This window comes from Pristis pectinata, chromosome 12 (genome assembly GCF_009764475.1).
Source record: "Pristis pectinata isolate sPriPec2 chromosome 12, sPriPec2.1.pri, whole genome shotgun sequence".
NCBI classification, from domain to species: Eukaryota; Metazoa; Chordata; class Chondrichthyes; order Rhinopristiformes; family Pristidae; genus Pristis; species Pristis pectinata.
Window position 1 is genome coordinate 2,009,216 of NC_067416.1, and position 17,566 is coordinate 2,026,781.

At 49.7% G+C, this 17,566-nt stretch overlaps 1 protein-coding gene across 1 annotated transcript in view; it reads left to right on the plus strand.

Moving 5' to 3' along the window:
- The window catches only part of LOC127576863 (solute carrier family 2, facilitated glucose transporter member 5-like), a 48,562-nt gene extending 33,769 nt beyond the window's left edge, over positions 1-14,793 (plus strand). Inside the window, exons 9-12 of the mRNA XM_052027668.1 lie at positions 27-128; positions 2,651-2,720; positions 7,077-7,204; positions 14,551-14,793. Of these exons, the coding sequence (XP_051883628.1) occupies positions 27-128; positions 2,651-2,720; positions 7,077-7,204; positions 14,551-14,793 (543 nt within the window). The remainder of the gene's footprint in view (positions 1-26; positions 129-2,650; positions 2,721-7,076; positions 7,205-14,550) is intronic.
- The last annotated feature ends 2,773 nt before the right edge of the window (positions 14,794-17,566 follow it).

A 17,566-nucleotide genomic window follows, 5' to 3' on the forward strand; every position in this document is an offset into this window, starting at 1 on the left:
TCTTTTTGTGCCCTTTTGTGACTCAGAGTTTAATCATCGAGAGGGTGGGGAGGCGCCCGCTTCTGATTGGTGGTTTCAGCTTCATGGGATTGTCCAGTGCTGGGATAACAATCACGTTACTGCTTCAGGTAACTCCGGTCTCACTCTTCTTTGCATGGTTACACGGTCATCGCTGCACACTGACACTTCACTCTCTCAAAACGTTCTGCTCACCTGCAGAGTCCACACTCAACAAGCTGGGCCGGAATGAAAGAGTTTTGCATTTATATGGCACTTTATAGTTTCAAGATTAGGAGGCAGTTACATAAAACTGAGGTGCACAGGAACTTTTTAGAGGGTGGTGAATCTCTGGAACTCTCTACCCTGGAAGGTTATGGAGGCAGGAGAGACAAGAGATTGCAGACACTGGAATCTGGAGCAACAATGTGCAGGAGGAACTCAGCGGGTAAAGATCTATCTAACCCTTCCCTCCCACATCGCCCCCTATTTTTCTATCATTTATGTGTCTAGCTAGGAGTCTCTTAAATGTCCCTAATGTATCTGCCCCCACAACCTCTGCCGGCAGTGTGTTCCACACACCCACCACTCTCTGTGTAAAAAAACTTACCCCTGACATCCCCCTTAAACCTTCCTCCAGTCACCTTAAAATTATGTCCCTTCGTGTTAGCCATTGTTGCCCTGGGAAAAAGTCTCTGACTGTCCACTCGATCGATGCCTCTTATCATCTTGTACACCTCTATCATCACCTCTCGTCCTCCTTCTCTCCAAAGAGAAAAGCCCGAGCTCACTCAACCTATCCTCATAAGACATGCTCTCCAATCCAGGCAGCATCCTGGTAAATCTCCTCCGCATCCTCTCTAAAGCTTCCACATCCTTCCTATAATGAGGCGACCAGAACTGAACACAATATTCCATGTGGGACGTTTTGGGTCGAAACCCTGCATCAGGATTCATACAGGGTTTTGACCCAAAACGTTGACAATTCCTTCCCCCCCCAGATGCTGCTCAACCCGCTGAGTTCCTCCAGCAGATTGTTTGTTGCTTTATGGAGGCTCGACCATTGGGGAGGGAGGTAAATTTTTGAAAGATTGAGGAATTAGGGGCAGAGAGGAGGAGGTGAGTCCGGGGGCAGATCAGCCATGAACAAGGGGCAAGCTGAGGGTTGGAGTGGCCACTCCTGCTCCTATTTTCTTCTGCTCTTTCCTGACTTAGACATGTCCCAAATCATCCCGTGGCCAATGGATGTGTGTCCCAGCTGGAGAACTGGGGCCACTTCTGGGCCTCTCTAGAGAAAAGCCATATCAGATTGTCGGCCCAAAATCGTGGGCCGAAGGGCCTGTACTGTGCTGTAATGTTCGATGTTCCAAGGGTGAGAAGGGGACCCTCCACACAGAAATAAGGTTCCATAGGTCTGTGCTGGGGCTGATTTTGTCGGAACAGAGAAGGTTAAGGGGAGATTCACGAGTTGTTTGAAATCATTGGGGTTTCTGCCAGGGCAGGAGGGTCGGTGCGAGAGGACATGGGTTCAAGGTGATCAGCAGAGGAACAGGATGCGAGAGGAGGCACTCGGTTATAACCTGCCTGAGGGGGCAGGAAACAGACTCAACAGGAGCTCCTCGAAAGGGAATCGGATAAAAACCTGAGCAAGCAAAAACTGCAAAGCTGCAACAAAAGAGGAGAGGGAGCCGATTAAAGAGCTAGCACAGACCCAATGGTCGGAGTGGCCTCCCTCAGACAATGAATCTGGTACAGTTGCTCCTTTCAAGGCAGAGACCAGCTGGATCTAACAGACGATGCGGGGAGGAGATCAGTTGGTCTGGTGTTGGTCGAGGGGTCGACTTTGCTTCAACTGGTCGTGGTTTTGAATCATTTGTTTTTACTTCAGTTTTCTTCGTCAGTTGAATCTAAGTTTCCCGACTTGCATTGTGGTAAAACGACAGGATCAAGGACGGAGTCACTGGCAGGACTGGAACGGGCACGGGGAAATGTTTCTCCCTGGCCAGGGGTCGGGGTCTGGGATACACAGACGGGGAGGGGTGGAGGGGGATCCAATGGTAGCGTTCCACAGGGAGCTGGATCCCAGGGAGAGGGCGGGGAGTGCACTGGTTGGGTTGCTCTGGTATACGTTTGGGATGGACAGAGTGGACAAATGGCATCTTTCCTTGCTATTCCCATTGTGTTTAACCATTGAGTGTCACCTTGAATCTAACTGGGCCAAAGAAACAGGGCATCCTGATGGATGGAGCCATGGCTGGTGCCTGGGGTGGGGGCCAGAGCCTGGCTCTCCCAAGGGAGCTGGTGGCAGACAGTGATCCAAGGAAAGAGAAACTTGGGCAGTGGCCAAGTCCCAGGTCAGAGTTCAGGTCAGTACCCAGGGGAGTGGGGAACCTGGGGTCAGTGTGGGAGGGGTACCTACCCAAAACCTATCGTCCAATCAATATTGATACAAGATGTTACTCTGCTTACTGTCACACTCTGTCAGTGTGATCGTACTGTGCACAGTTTGGCTGCTACCTTTCTGTGGAAGTATCTCCTGGGGTGGGACAAGGTCTGGGGTGGGCTGTGGTCTGGGTGTTGCTCTCTCGCTCTCTCTCTCTGTGACATGCACGTACCACTGACTGACTCACTCCCCCTCTGGCTGTGGTTCCAGGTTCCCTGGATGCACTACGCCAGTGTCGCCTGTGTAGTGGGGATCATCGCCGGCTTCTGCATCGGACCAGGTACGGGACGCTGTGTGTCTGAGACTCACGACTGATGGCTCTCCACGGCCGAAACCATCCCCACTGTACCATCGCACCACATCCCACCCACCCCCTCCCACCCCCCCATCACCACACACTCCATTCCAACACCTCCCACCATAACCCACCTTCTCCCACCCCTTCCCACCCACTCCTATCACCACCCACCCCCTCCCACCCTCTCCAACCCCCTCATCACCACACGTCCCATCCCACCTTCTCCCATCCCCTCCCACCCTCACACCCCCCTCCCCACCTCTCCCACCCCCTCCCACCCTCTCTCACCCCTCCCCACTACCCCCTCCCCAGGCTGACCAGTCGGTGTGTGTTCTCCTCAGTTTAGGGGAGGTGAAGTTAGCTGCCGAGCGTTAAACAGGAACACGGGCTGATCTGTTTGATGTGCCTTGGCACCACATCGTCCGCACCGTGGCCCAGACCTGCCTCCGGTCAGGAGATGGTGTGTTCAGATCTCCTTCCCACACACCCCTCCATAGAATGGTGAGGGCCGAGGACAGACGGGTCAGTGTGGAGGGGGGGGGAAGGAGTGGGAAGCTGGCATGCAAACAGGAGCTCGAGTTGGCCATTGTGGACAGAGTGCGGGTGCTCTGCTCCCACACGCCCTCGGTCTTCTCCGATGCCGCGGAGAGGCCAGGTGCAGATTAGCAGAACAACATCTCGTATCTGCCTGGGTAGCTTACAACCAGGTGTGAACATTGACATTCTCGAATCCAGGTAACCCACACGCCGGTGCTCTGCTCCCACACACACTCACCTGTCCACCTCCATATCTTCTACCTTTGTTCACCCCTCCCATCCACTCCTCCCTCTGACTGCCCCTCATCCCCTCCCCATCTGGTTCCACCTATCACCTATCAGCCTCCATCACCCCCCCCCCCCCATACTGCTGTACGCCGGCAGTCTTTCCCCTTCCCTCAGTCCTGATGCAGGATCTCTACCCAAAACATCGACTTGCCCAAAACGTCGACTGTTTATTTCCCTCCACGATGCTGCCTGACCTGCTGAGTTCCTCCAGCACTGTGTGTGTGTTGCTCCAGATTTCCAGCATCTGCAGAATTCTTTGTGTCTCCGACTTGCACCTTTTCCCTCCACAGATGCTGACTGACCCACTGAGTTCCTCCAGCGTTCTGTTTTTGTTCCAGATTCCGGCATCTGCAGGAATTTTTAGGTGTCTCCATCTTCAGGAATCTGCAGGTGTTTTCCGACACCTCTGTCTCTCCCCTTTCTTGATCTCTCTGTCTCCACCTCAGGAGGCAGGCAGACTTGTGCCTCCACCTGCAGCCTCTTCTGTTGACATCCCAGTCAATCTCCTGGGTCCCACTCCAAAGCTTTACACCCTTGTGTCCCAAAGCTGAACAGACTGGGGATTTCCACTGGAGTAGCACACGTCCCATTTCAGTCAAAGCTGGAGAGCTGCTCAAACTGTAAACCGTTGAGGAGCCCGTTGTAATACAGAGTCACTGATCAGATAGAGCCACAGCTTCAGAGACCTGGGTTTGATCCCGACCTCCGGCGCTGTCTGTGTGGAGTTTGCACGTTCTCCCTGTGACTGTGTGGGTTTCCCCCAGGTGCTCTGGTTTCCTCCCGTGTCCCAAAGAGGTACAGGTCGGTAAGTTAATTAGCCCTAGTGCAGGTGTAGCGTAAGAGAAGTTGTTAGAATTGTTCTGCAGTGAGCCAGCATTTGGCATGATGGGCTGAATGGCCTCCTGTCCCATAGCAAGTAAGTGTCAAACTGCATGGATGGCATCAGGCAGTCGTGCATGCTGACAGCCCCACCCCCTGCAGGGTACGAGCAGTAATTACAATGCACTGTAGTCCACGACGTCCCGTGCTGCCTGACTGCACAACCAGTGTGGGGTGCCAGCGTAAATTCAGCCTGAACATAAACACCCGACATCAGAGGACCATTAGTTTCCAACAAGGGTTTGGGAGTGCGCTGAGGTTGAAACCTACAGGGAGGTACAGGCTGAGACACACTAGACCACAGACCGGTGGTTAGATCCAACATTCACACCAACAACTTCCCCGTGGCAACCGGCGTCTGTTCCATCCTCTCACTTGCCCAAATAAGCACCCACACGTCACTCAACGACGACTCAGGTAGTGTTCAGCTGGTCCTTAGTCTGGAGACTGCAGGAGGAGCTGCCGGGGGCAGAGCCATTGGAATCTCATTGAATGAGGGAGCGTCCAGTTCATTGGGCTGCTCCCTCTCTGGAGCCTCGGCCTAGCTCAGCAGTAAGGCTTAACATCGGATCACTCAGGATACAGCACAGAAACATGCCATTCGGTCCAATTAGTCTGTGTTGAAGTTGATGCTCCAGGTAGGCCTCCTCATCTTTCCCCATCTCAGTCCATCAGTGTGACCCTCTGTTCCCTCCTCTGTGTCCAGCCTCCCCTTCAACACATTGACATTCTCCACCCCCACCCCTCACTGTGGGAGGGAGCTCCACACTCTCACCGCTCTCTGGGGAAAGGAGTTTCCCCAGAATTCCCTGTCGGATTTCTTGCTGACCCTCTGACACCGACAGCCTCTGGTTACCCTCTTCCCCACAAGCGGGGACGTTCTCTCTGCAGCCGCTCCATCAACACCCCTCGGCATTTTACACCCCCCCACTGGGTCCCCCCTCAACCCTTTCAGTGCAAGTGAGAACGCAGTTTGTCCATCCTGTCCTGGAGTGTGCACCAAGTCACACTGAGTGGGGAGAAGAGGGAGGAGTGTTAGACTGGAAGGGGCGGAAGGAAGCTTTTAATTCTCCAGCATTGCCACCTTTCACCTCAGCGAACTCCACACTGTTCCTGGCGGGAATGGATTTAAGGCAGGACCACGCAGTGAACCCAATATAACAGGAGCACCTCGGAATGATAAATGTGGGTGTTGGCATTTTAGGTAGTTGATGTATTGGTAGTGTCCATGAAGAATATATTACATTTACAATTGAGAATGTATTCAGTGTAATTACATCTTTAATTAGTCCTTTCCATGCATCATTGTTTATAAACAATGATGAATATATCTTCTCTTTTATTCTTAATGAACAATAGCATTCAACACTGGGTTCAGATCCATTTTATCACATTAAGTTCTGCCATGGCCATTATGCAAAAATGATGCAAATTTGGTCTAAATTGTTGCTAAACTCATCCTCCGAGTATTAGATTAGATCTCTGTTTCCATCTCTATTTAAGTAAATGGGGAGTGAGCCAAGCGTTGGAACGCTCTGTGCTGCAGATGACATTTCTTTTTTTTCACTTCAGTTTCTCTCCAAGCTCAGACTGTGGAGGGCCAGGACTGTGGGGGGTGGGGGTGGTAAGCTGAGGACAGAGGGAATTCAAACCATTCGATGAATGCCCTCCCCAGAGCCTCCATCCCCACCAACCCCTTACCACAGGCTGGTGCTGGGGACGAGGGTTGTCTGTGTGGTGGGCCACAACTATCACTTCTGTTAACCAATTCTCTCTCCATCCCCCTCCTCCCCATCCTACCTGCCTGCTCCTCCCTCAACACGGCTGGCCCTGGCCTCCACCCCCGGTCTCCTCCCCGCGTGTCGGTCTGTGTCTGCCGACATCTCCCCGTCCCTCACTTTCTTTAACTCTAATACCTGCCCCTCCCTCCTCCACCTCACTCCCCTCCCTCACCCTCTCCCTCCCCTCCTCTTACCTTCCTCCCCCCTTCCTCCCTCTCCCTCCTGCCCTTTCCCCACATGTGCCTCACGTGCCTCTGCCTCCCTCTCCATTCCGCATTCCTCTCACTCCCTGTTCCTCCTGCCTCTCGCTCCCATCCCTCTCTTACCCCTCCCTCTCTTACCCCTCCCTCTCTCACTCCCTCCCTCCCTCCCTCCCTCCCTCCCTGTCCCTCTCCCTCCCTCCCTTCTCTACCACCTCTCCCTCCCTCTGCTTCTTTGTTTTCACTTTCTTCTCCTGCTGCCTGACTGCTGACTCTCCGTCTCTCTCCGTCTCTCTCTGTTACTTTCTCCATTCTCTCCCTCTTTGATCTCTGTCTCCCCCCCACCCACTCACATGCTCTCTCCACATTATTCCACACTCACTCCTTTCCCACTCTCTCCATCTGTCACTCTTTTTCTCTCCCATGTTCACTCCCTCCCTCTCCCCCCACTCTCCTCCCCCCTTCCCCACCCTCCCTCCCCCACTACCCCACCCACATTCCCTCACTCCCTCCCTCCCACACTCACTCCCTCCCTCCCTCTCACACACTCCCTCCCTCCCTCCCTCCCCCACTTCCCCACCCACATTCCCACACTCACTCCCTCCCTCCCTCCCACATTCATTCCCTCCCTCCCTCCTGTGTTGATGTTCCAGCGGGGGTCCCCTTCCTCATGACGGCAGAGCTCTTCACCCAGTCCCACCGGCCGGCTGCGTACACCATCGGAGGTTCTCTCAACTGGCTCTCCAACTTCACAGTGGGTTTTGTCTTCCCATTCCTGCAGGTCAGTACAGTAGCACCGACTAATGCATCCCTAGCTGGGACATCAGGACGGTACATAGGCCATCCGTCCAGTAACTACAGGGTGTCGGCATATGTTATATACAGGAGTGTTACACTCTGGTAATATGCTAGTGGTAACGCACACTGTGTTATTAATTCATGCGTAATACCCAAAATATACATTGTTATACACAGAAATGTACATTATTGATGTGTAATATATGATACTGCAATATACTTCAATACATAGTATATACAGGAAATGAAGTGTTATGAATAAGGACTGTAAGAAATATGGCATGAGTATCATATAAGGCAGTTGTCATGGGGGACTTTAACTTGCACATAGATTGGGCTAATCAAGTTGGTCGAGGCAGTCTTGAGTAGGACTTCATAGAATGCATCTGTGATAGTTTTCTTGAACAGTACAAGGAAAAATGTACAAGTGACCCTACAAGGGAAAATGCTATCTTAGATCTGGTCCCGTGCAATGAGACAGGTAAAATTAACGATCTTGTAGTTAGGGATCCTCTTGGAAAGAGTGATCATAGTGTGATTGAAATTCTCATACAAATGGAGGGTGCAATAGTTCGATGTAAAACCAGTGTATTGTGCCTAAACAAGGGAGACTACAACGGGACAAGGGAGGAGTTGGCTAGTGTAGACTGGGAACACAGGCAATACAGTGGGACAGCTGAGGAAGACTTTCAAAGAGATTTTTCATGCTTCTCAACAGAAGTATATTCTAGTTAAAAGCAAGGACGGTTAGGGTGGGGAGAGCCAGCTGCAGATAACTAAGGAAATAAAAGAAGGCATCAAGCTAAAAGCTCATGCATACAAAGTTGCCAAGAGTAGTGAGCAACTAAGAACCACGAAGCAAGCAATAAGGAAAGGGAAGATAGATTATGAAAGTAAACTAGCACAAAATATAAAAACAGATAGTAAAAGTTTTTATAATTATATAAAGCGGAAAAGGGTGGCTTAAGTGAACGTAGGTCCCTTGGAAGATGAGAACGGGGAATTAATATTGGGTAATGTGGAAATGGCCAAAGCCTTGAACAACTACTTTGTGTTGCTCTTCACGGTGGAGGACACGTCTAATATGCCAAAGAGAGATGTTATGGATGTGATGGGAGGTGAGGACCTTGATACAATCGCTGTCACTAAAGAGGTAGTGATGAGCAAACTAGTGGGCCTAAAGGTAGACAAGTCCCCTGGTCCTGATGGGATGCATCCCAGGCTACTGAAAGAAATGGCGGAAGTTATAGAAGAGGTGCTTGTGATAATTTACCAAAATTCTCTGCACTCTGGACAGGTCCCAGCGGATTGGAAGACAGAGAATGTCATGCCACTATTTTAAAAAGGATGTAGGCAAAAGGCAGGTAACTATAGGCCAGTTAGCTTAACGTCTGTAGTTGGGAAAATGCTTGAAGCTATCATTAAGGAAGAAATAGTGAGACATCTGGATAGAAGTGGTTCCATCAGGCAGCCACAGCAGGGATTCAGGAAGGGCAGGTCCTGTTTGACAAACTTACTGGAGTTCTTTGAGGATATAATGAGCGCAGTGGACAGAGGGGAACAGGTGGATGTTGTATGCTTGAATTTCCAGGAAGTGTTCAATAAGGTGCCGCATAAAAGATTTATCCATTGCATCCTTATCTTATGCATTAGCATGGATAGAGGATTGGTTAACCAATAGAAGGTAGAGAGTTGGGATAAATGGGTGTTTCTCTGGTTGGTAATCAGTGGTGAGCGGGGTGCCACAGGGGTCAGTGTTGGGCCCGCAGCTGTTCATGATATACATTAACGATTTGGAAGAGGGGACCGAGTGTAGCGTATCTAAGTTTGCTGGTGACACTAAGTTAAGTGGAAAAGCAAATTGTGCAGAGGATGCGGAGAGTCTGCAGAGAGATATGGTGGTTAAGTGAGTGGGCAAGGGTCTGGCAGATGGAGTACAATGTTGGTAAATGTGAGGTCATCCACTTTGGAAAGAAATAATAGCAGATCAGATTGTTATTTAAATGGTGAAAGATTGCAGCATGCTGTTGTGCAGAGGGACTTGGGAGTGCTTCTGCATGAATCGCAAAAGGTTGGTTTGCAGATGCAACAGGTTATCAAGAAGGCAAATGGAACGTTGGCCTTCATTGCTGGAGGGATTGAATTTAAGAGCAGGGAGGTTATGCTGCAACTGTACAGGGTACTGGTGAGGCCACACCTGGAGTACTGTGTGCAGTTCTGGTCTCCTTACTTGAGGAAAGATGTACTGGCTTTGGAGGCGGTGCAGAGGAGGTTCACCAGGTTGATTCTGGAGATGAGGGGTTTAGCCTATGAGGAGAGATTGAGTCACCTGGGACTATACTCGCTGGAATTCAGAAGAATGAGAGGGGATCTTATAGAAACATATAAAATTATGAAAGGGAGAGATAAGATAGAGGCAGTAAGGTTGTTTCCACTGGTAGGTGAGACTAGAACTAGGGGACATAGCCTCAAGGTTTGGGGGAGTAGATTTAGGATGGAGATGAGGAGAAACTGCTTTTCCCAGACAGTAGTGAATCTGTGGAATTCTCTGCCCAGGGAAGCAGTAGAGGCTGCCTCATTGAGTATATTTAAGACACAGTTAGACAGATATTTGCATAGTAGGAGAATTAAGGATTATGGGGAAAAGGCAGGTAGGTGGTTCTGAGTCCACGGCCAGATCAGCCATGATCTTTTTGAATGGCGGAGCAGGCTCGACGGGGCAGATGGCCTCCGCCTGCTCCTATTTCTTATGTTCTTATAAGTGATATACACAATAACATATATGTATTATTACATAATCTGTACAGAATTGACATATACAGTACTGTACAATGACTAATTATATACAGGAGTGTTACACCCTACTTATAGAGATTTATTAAATCATGAGGGGCTTAGATAAGGTGGATGGTCACAGTCTGTTTTCCAGGATTGGGGAGTCTAAAACTAGAGAGCATGGGTTTAAGGTGAGAGGGGAAAGATTGAAAGGGGACCTGAGGGGCAAGTTTTCCACATAGAGGGCTTTGGCTATGTGGAACGAGCTGCCAGAGGAAGTGGTAGAGATGGGTACAATTACAGTGTTTGAAAGACATTTGGACGTACATGGATAGGAAAGGTTTCGAGGAATATGGGCCAAGTGCAGGCAAATGGGACAAGGTCAGATAAACAATTTGGTTGGCATGGACAGGTTGGGCCGAAGGGCCTGTTTCCATGCTCTTTAACTCTATAATTGTCCAGTTATCAGACATATTTGAAAAATATAAAATGTACAGCCTGTGGTACAGAAAAATAGTATGGCTGGTTAATCTCACTGCCTCTTGGGCAAAGGCAGTCTCCCAGTATACGTTGTCAGCTACGAGAGATGTGTTGTATAGGTGGCTGTATCGGCTGTGTGGGGTGGAGAGGTTTTTTTAAATGGGGAGAATTTGGAAGGTTTTGGTTTTCAGGGGTACCCGGGTTCCTTGTACGCCAAGCACTGGAAGTTAATATGCAGGTTCAGCAAGCAATTATCTGTTGGCCTTTGTTGTAAGAATATAACATCTTGCACCAATTAATCAGAGCCTTGGTGAGACCACAGCTGGAATGTGGTGTACAGGTCTGATCTCTCCACCTAAGGAAGGATATACAGGTGATAGAGGGAGTGCAGAAAAATGGACCAGACTGACTCCTGATTCCTATTGCTGTACGGGGAGAGTTTCCACACACTGGGTTTGTACTCTCTGGAGTTTAGAAAAACACAATGCGATCTAATTGAAATTCACAAAACTCTTTGATGGGATAGATGATTCCTCTGGGTGAGGAGGGTAGAACCAGGAGTCAGTCTCCAAACAAAGGGCTGACCATTGAGAACAGAGTTTGTTGCACTCAGAATCTTTGGAATTCTCTACCTGTGGAGGATGTGGAGGCTCGGTCACTGTAGATCAGCCCTGATCTTAGTGAATGGTAGAACAGCACCAGGGGCCTCCAGACTCCTGCTTCCTGCAGCATTTGTTATGTTGCTATATATAAAGCTGCATTGCACCCTGTATTGCATGGTGTCTTGTATCACATAGTATATGCAGGGTCGTTACACCTAGTAACACACGGTGTATTATCATGTAACACGTAGTGAAGTGTTGTATGTACTAATATGGGGTGCGTTATATTGTTACAGAGGAGGGCTACGCCCAGTAACTTACATTATACAATGTATGTACCCAGTAATGCTTGGTGTCTTATTGCACAGTATAAGCAGGAGTGCTGTTTCTGTAGCACATGTGTTTTGCCATGTTAAAACCAGTATCTCACTATGTAATGCCCAGTGACACGTGGTGTGATATAATATATACAGAACTGTTATATAACACACCACCTTGCTGTTTGATAGAAATAAGTGCAAGTACGTAATGTGTGGAGGTTAGCAGTGTATGTAAAGGGACTGTCATACCATTAGTGGCAGTGTGTTATATTCAGAAGTGCAAGTTTCCTTATTGTACACTGTTTGCAGGAGTGTTGCACCCAGTAGTGCATGGCTTGTTGTTGTAAAATGTACACAGGAGTGTTACACCCAGTAATGCATGGGGTGTTGTTGTATAATGTACATAGGAGTGTTACACACAGTAATGCATGGCTTGTTGTTGTATAATGTACACAGGAGTGTTACACCCAGTAATGCATGGGGTGTTGTTGTATAATATACACAGGAGTGTTATACACAGTAATGCATGGCTTGTTGTTGTATAATATACACGGGAGTATTACACACAGTAATGCATGGAGTGTTGTTGTATAATGCACACAGGAGTGTTACACCCAGTGATGCATGGCTTGTTGTTGTATAATATACACAGGGTGCTGTACTCAGTAACACAGGGCTTGTTATTATGTATACAGAATGGTTATAGCCACTAACTCACAATCTGATATTTAATACATGCCAGAGTATGTTATTCAATGACACACAATCTGTTAAATATACAGATGTGTTTTACCTTCTATCAATACAAGATTATTTGTATAGAGTGCCATTTTATAACATATACAGGAGCACTATACTGAGTGATGCATTATTGATAGTACGTTTGGAAATGTTAACGCAGCTGTTATAGTACAATATATGCCCAATTGTTACTCCTTGTTATACACGATATGTTATACACTATAAATGTGTGACACACTGTTATACTCAGTGATGCTCACTGTACTATGCAGGAGTCACAGTGAGTACTGCACTGTGTGGTAGATACAGTGTTATTCCTACTTGAGCAGTTCATGCGATATCATTACAGGTGAACGTCACACACAATATTGTGTGTAGGATGCATGGGATACGGCATCCAGTAACTCGCCACATGTGATCATGTCATGTACAGGAGGGTTATCCTCTAATGCACTATGTTATTATATAGTATATACAAGAACATCACACCCAGTAACACAAGTATGTACAGAGCACTAGAGCACTGTATCTGGTAACACAGTGTATTTTAGTATATATGGGGTGTTATAGGAGCATGTGGTGTTACCACTTAATATCGATAGTGTTATATCTGGTTATACAGGAGTTCTATATGATTTCCAGAGAAGTGTTTTGTCCAGCCATGTACTACATGGCTCCCTCAGTACCACCCCTCCCACAGTGTGACCCTTCCTCAGTACTGCCCCTCCCACAGTGTGACCCTCCCTCAGTACCACCCCTCCCACAGTGTGACCCTCCCTCAGTACCACCCCTCCCACAGTGTGAGGCTCCATTAGTACTGCCCCTCCCACAGTGAGGCTCCTTTAGAACTGCCCCTCCCATAGTGTGACCCTCCCTCAGTACCACCCCTTTTTTTTTAATAAAAGTTTATTCGCTAAAAGCACTACAAAAGACAACTAGTGTCAATACACGACATCTAATGCAGAAAAGAAGAAACTACGTGACATACTACGATAGAGAATGCAACTAATACTAACAAAACACACACGCGACGCTACACCCGTCAACGCGACACGCGACACTTCAAATAAGAATCGCGTTCGTACCATCCATCACACACGCGATCCCCCGAGGGGCCCACCGAGGGCGGAACTCGGCTAGGGTGCCCCCGGAAACCACGTGCTCCCTCTCTAAACGCACCCGCACGCGCGTGTAAGCGCGGAAGACAGGCAGGCAGGCCGACCTGCCGGGACCCTCAGCCGCCCGCCGACGCGTCCCGTGGATGGCCAGCTTGGCCAGGCCCAGCAGGAGACCCACCAGGAGATCCACCGCGCGCCCCTCCCCGCGCCGCACCGGGTGCCAGTAGACCAACAGCGCCAGGTTGAAGTGCAACCAGAACTTCAGCAGCAGCCCCCGCAGATACTCGAAGAGGGGCTGCAACCTCTCGCACTCCGCGTACGCGTGGTACACCGTCTCCTCCCGGCCGCAGAAGTGACGGGCGGCCGGGGTGTCGGTGAACCGGCTCAAGAGTCGGTTGCACGGCACGGCCCGGTGCAACACCCTCCACCCCAGGTCCCTGATGTACAGTGGGAGGACTCCTGAGTAGAGAGACCCCCACTGGGGACCGCCCTCACCGCCCGCCGGCAAGACGGACCACCACGGCGTGTCCGGCCGGCAGACCAGGGCGAGGAAGTGAAAGGTGTTCAGTACCACCCCTCCCACAGTGTGAGGCTCCCTCAGTACCACCCCTCCCAAAGTGTGAGGCTCCCTCAGCACCACCCCTCCTACAGTTGGACCCTCCCTTAGTACTGCCCCTCCCACAGTGTGAGGCTCCTTTAGAACTGCCCCTCCCACAGTGTGACCCTCCCTCAGCACCGCCCCTCCCACAGTGTGACCCTCCCTCAGCACCTCCCCTCCCACAGTGCGGCGTTCCCTCAGCCACGAGAAACTGCAGAGAGTTGAGGACACAACTGAGTCCATTACACAAACCAGCCTCCCCTCCATTGACTCCATCTACACTCCCACTACCTCGGGAAAGCAACCAATGTAATCAAAGACCCCACCTACCCCAGACATTGCCTCTTCTCTCCCCCCCATCGGGAAGAAGATATAAAAGCTTGAGAACACGAATCACCAGGCTCAAAGACAGCTTCTATCCCGCTGTTACCAGACTCTTGAACAGACCTCTTGTACGTTAAAGATGAACACTTGTTCTCACAATCTAGCTCGTCCTGTCCCTTGCACTTTATTTGTCTGCCTGACCTGCACTTTCTCTGTAACCGTAATACTATATTCTGCATTCTGTTATTGTTTATGCATGTGTACTACCTCGATGTGCTGATGTCTGGAATGATCTGCCTGGATGACACACAAACGATAATGAACCAGTTACCAATGAGCAGTTCTGAGCTGTGACCCCCCTGTGTTCTCAGATGTCTGCTGGTGCCTACTGCTACCTGGTCTTCTGCGGAGTGTGCTGGCTCGTCTGCATCTATGTCCACATTGTCATTCCCGAAACCAAGAACAAGACCTTCATGGAGATCAGCCAGATGTTCTCCCTCAAACACCCGCCCAGGTCCCGTCTGTTACCCGATGAGGTCCAGCTGAAGAAGTTCAGTGGATACGGGACATTAGAGTCCAGTTCTTCTTTCGTTGAGAGTTCCAGATTTTTCTAGGAAGCAGCATCAATGGGCCGGGGTATGAATTCGGGGAGGATTGGACGAACTGAGAGATCCCATCTGCTGTCCTGTTTGATGTGGTTCATGTGTGAATTTGCAAGAATGTCCCTCACACCCTCAGCCCGTCCCAGAACCTCCACTGGGTCACTCCAGTGCGGTCTTGCTGAAGTGTGATGCTTACCTCCCTCCTCATCATCCCCGCCTCATCTTCGCCCTCCTCATCCTCCCCTCCCTCCCCATCCTTGCCTCCCTCCTCATCCTCCCCTCTTCCTCAGCCTCCCTCCTACAAACCACAGGCTCCACCAGTATCGGTGGGTCACCACTTCTCGGACTGCCCCAGCACTGGGACTGGCATTCTGGAGTGGGACACACTCTTGCCTTGGAGGCAGGACTTTGTGGGTTTGAGGACCCCTCTCAGGAAAAGGGTCCTTCTGCCTGCCTCACTGAAGGTGGGCTACACTGCCACAGCTACTGACTTTCAGTCTCTGACCTGCGGGTGGGCAGACATGATGTACACAGCTGGAATGGGAGCAGGGACAGTCTTACAGATGTTACTGGGCCAGTGTTCATCTCTCAACCAACTTCAGTTCAACCCATATCAAAACAATGCTGGAAACTCTCAGCAGGTCAGGCAGCATCTGTGGAGAGAGAGAGAGAGAGAGAGAGAGAGAGAGAGAGAGAGAGAGAGAGAGAGAGAGAGAGAGAGAGAGAGAGAGAGAGAGAGAGAGACAATATTTTGGGTCAAACCCCCTTCATCAGAACCAGTGAGATCTTTCTCCTGTATCGACAGACTACACCAAACATTAACTCTGTGTGTCTCTCTCCATGGACACTCTCTGACCTGATGAGTGTTCCCAGCATCTTTTGTTTATATTTCAGATTCCCAGCATCTGCAGGTTTTTGGTTTTCACTTCAACAGATGACCTCACTGCCAGTGGTGGGATCTTGCTGTGCACAATGTCTGCCATGTTTTCAGCACCTCACTGGCTGTAAGGTGCCTGGAAATCCTGAGGTGGTGGAAGGTACTAAATAAATGTAAGGCATTGTTTCTGCATCGAGGATTCTAGTGTTTCACCAACGTATTGTCTCGTGTATTTTAATGAAATACTTCTGAAGGAAGCAGTCCAGCTTGAAGGGTCTCGACCCAAAAAGTCAACCATCCAGTTCCCTCCACAGATGCTGCCTGATTCCCCTGAGTTCCTCCAGCTGTTTTGCTTTTTGGGTCCAGATTCCAGCACCTCTTGTGTCTCTACTTCTGAAGGAAGTTTTCCAAGACTTGGCATGGTCAAGGAGAATGACGGAGTGATTTGCCAGGTTCACTGCTTCTGTAGTGCTTCAGAGACCAGGGCTGTTCTCCTTAGAACAGGGCTGGGAAATTTAATGGGAGTGTCCAGCGCCAGGAGCAGGTTTAATCAAGCTGAGAGAGAGATCCCGTTTCCAGTGGCATGGGAGCTGGGATCTGGGAGAGGCTGCAGGGAAGAGCATTGGAAGCAAATTCGACAGGAGATCACAAACCAGTGTTCAAGAGCAAAGATGTACGGAGTGAATGGGGCAGAGCAGGAGAGTGCGACTAATTGGGGAACTGGCACAGGTACAATGGGCTAGAAATTCCTTTCTTCTACATGCTCCAGCCTGCTTCAGTTTCAAGTGTCTCCATGATGCCCACCCCTCCCTCTGTAATCTCCATTTCTGCACCCCTTCGAGTTCAACACTGTTTCCAACAATGGTGGCCAGAAAAACACGTCAAGGGCATGCTCGAAGCCTCCTTGGAAAACACGCAACATCCTCACCGACTCTTGAGAATTCCTGGCTCACGGCCGCTCAACATGAAGAAGGAACTTTTGGGAAGGGACTGAGAACCTCAGGCCATGCTTCATTCCCAGGAGGTGTTTGATAAGGTGCTGCATAAAAGGCTGGTGCACAAGATGAGAGTGCCTGGTGTGGGGGAAGTGTGCTAGCACGGATTGAAGAGTGGTTTTCACAGAGAAGACAGAGAGTGGGATCTTCTTCAGGCTGGAAGGATGTAACTAGTGAAAGTGCTCCAAGGGTAGTCCTTGTCCCTCAATTATTTACGATCTATATTAATGATCTGGAAGAGGTCGAGGCATTGAGTTCAAGAGTCAGGAATGGGAAGTACTCAACTATCTGAAATGTCTGTCCCTTGAGGCAGAATGTGGAGAATCAGTTGGCTGGCCAGGTTGATAGGGTGATAAACAAGGCGTACGACGTGCTTGCCTTTATTAATTGGGGCATTGAGTACAAGAGTCAAGAAGTCATGTTGCTGCTGTATGAAACTTTGGTTAGGCCGCATTTGGAGTATTGTGTGAAGTTCTGGTCGCCCCATTACAGGAAGGATGTGGAGGCTTTGGAGAGGGTGCAGAAGAGGGTCACCAGGATGCTGCCTGGATTAGAGGGCAGGAGCTATAAGGAGAGGTTGGACAAACTTGAGTTGTTTTCTCTGGAGCAGCAGAGGCTGAGGGGAGACCTGATAGATTATGAGAGGCATAGATAGACTAGTCAGCCATTATCTTTCTCCCAAGGGTCAAAATATCTAACACTAGAGGCATTCATTTAAGCCGAGAGGCAGTAAGTTCAAAGGAGATGTGCGGGGCAAGTTTTTTACACAGAGAGCAGTGGGTGCCTGGAATGTGCTGCCAGGGGTGGTGGTGGAGGCAGATACGATAGTGGCGTTTAAGAGGTTCTTAGGTAGGCACATGAATGTGCAGAGAATAGAGGGGTCTGGACTTGTGTAGGTAGAAAGGGCTAGTTT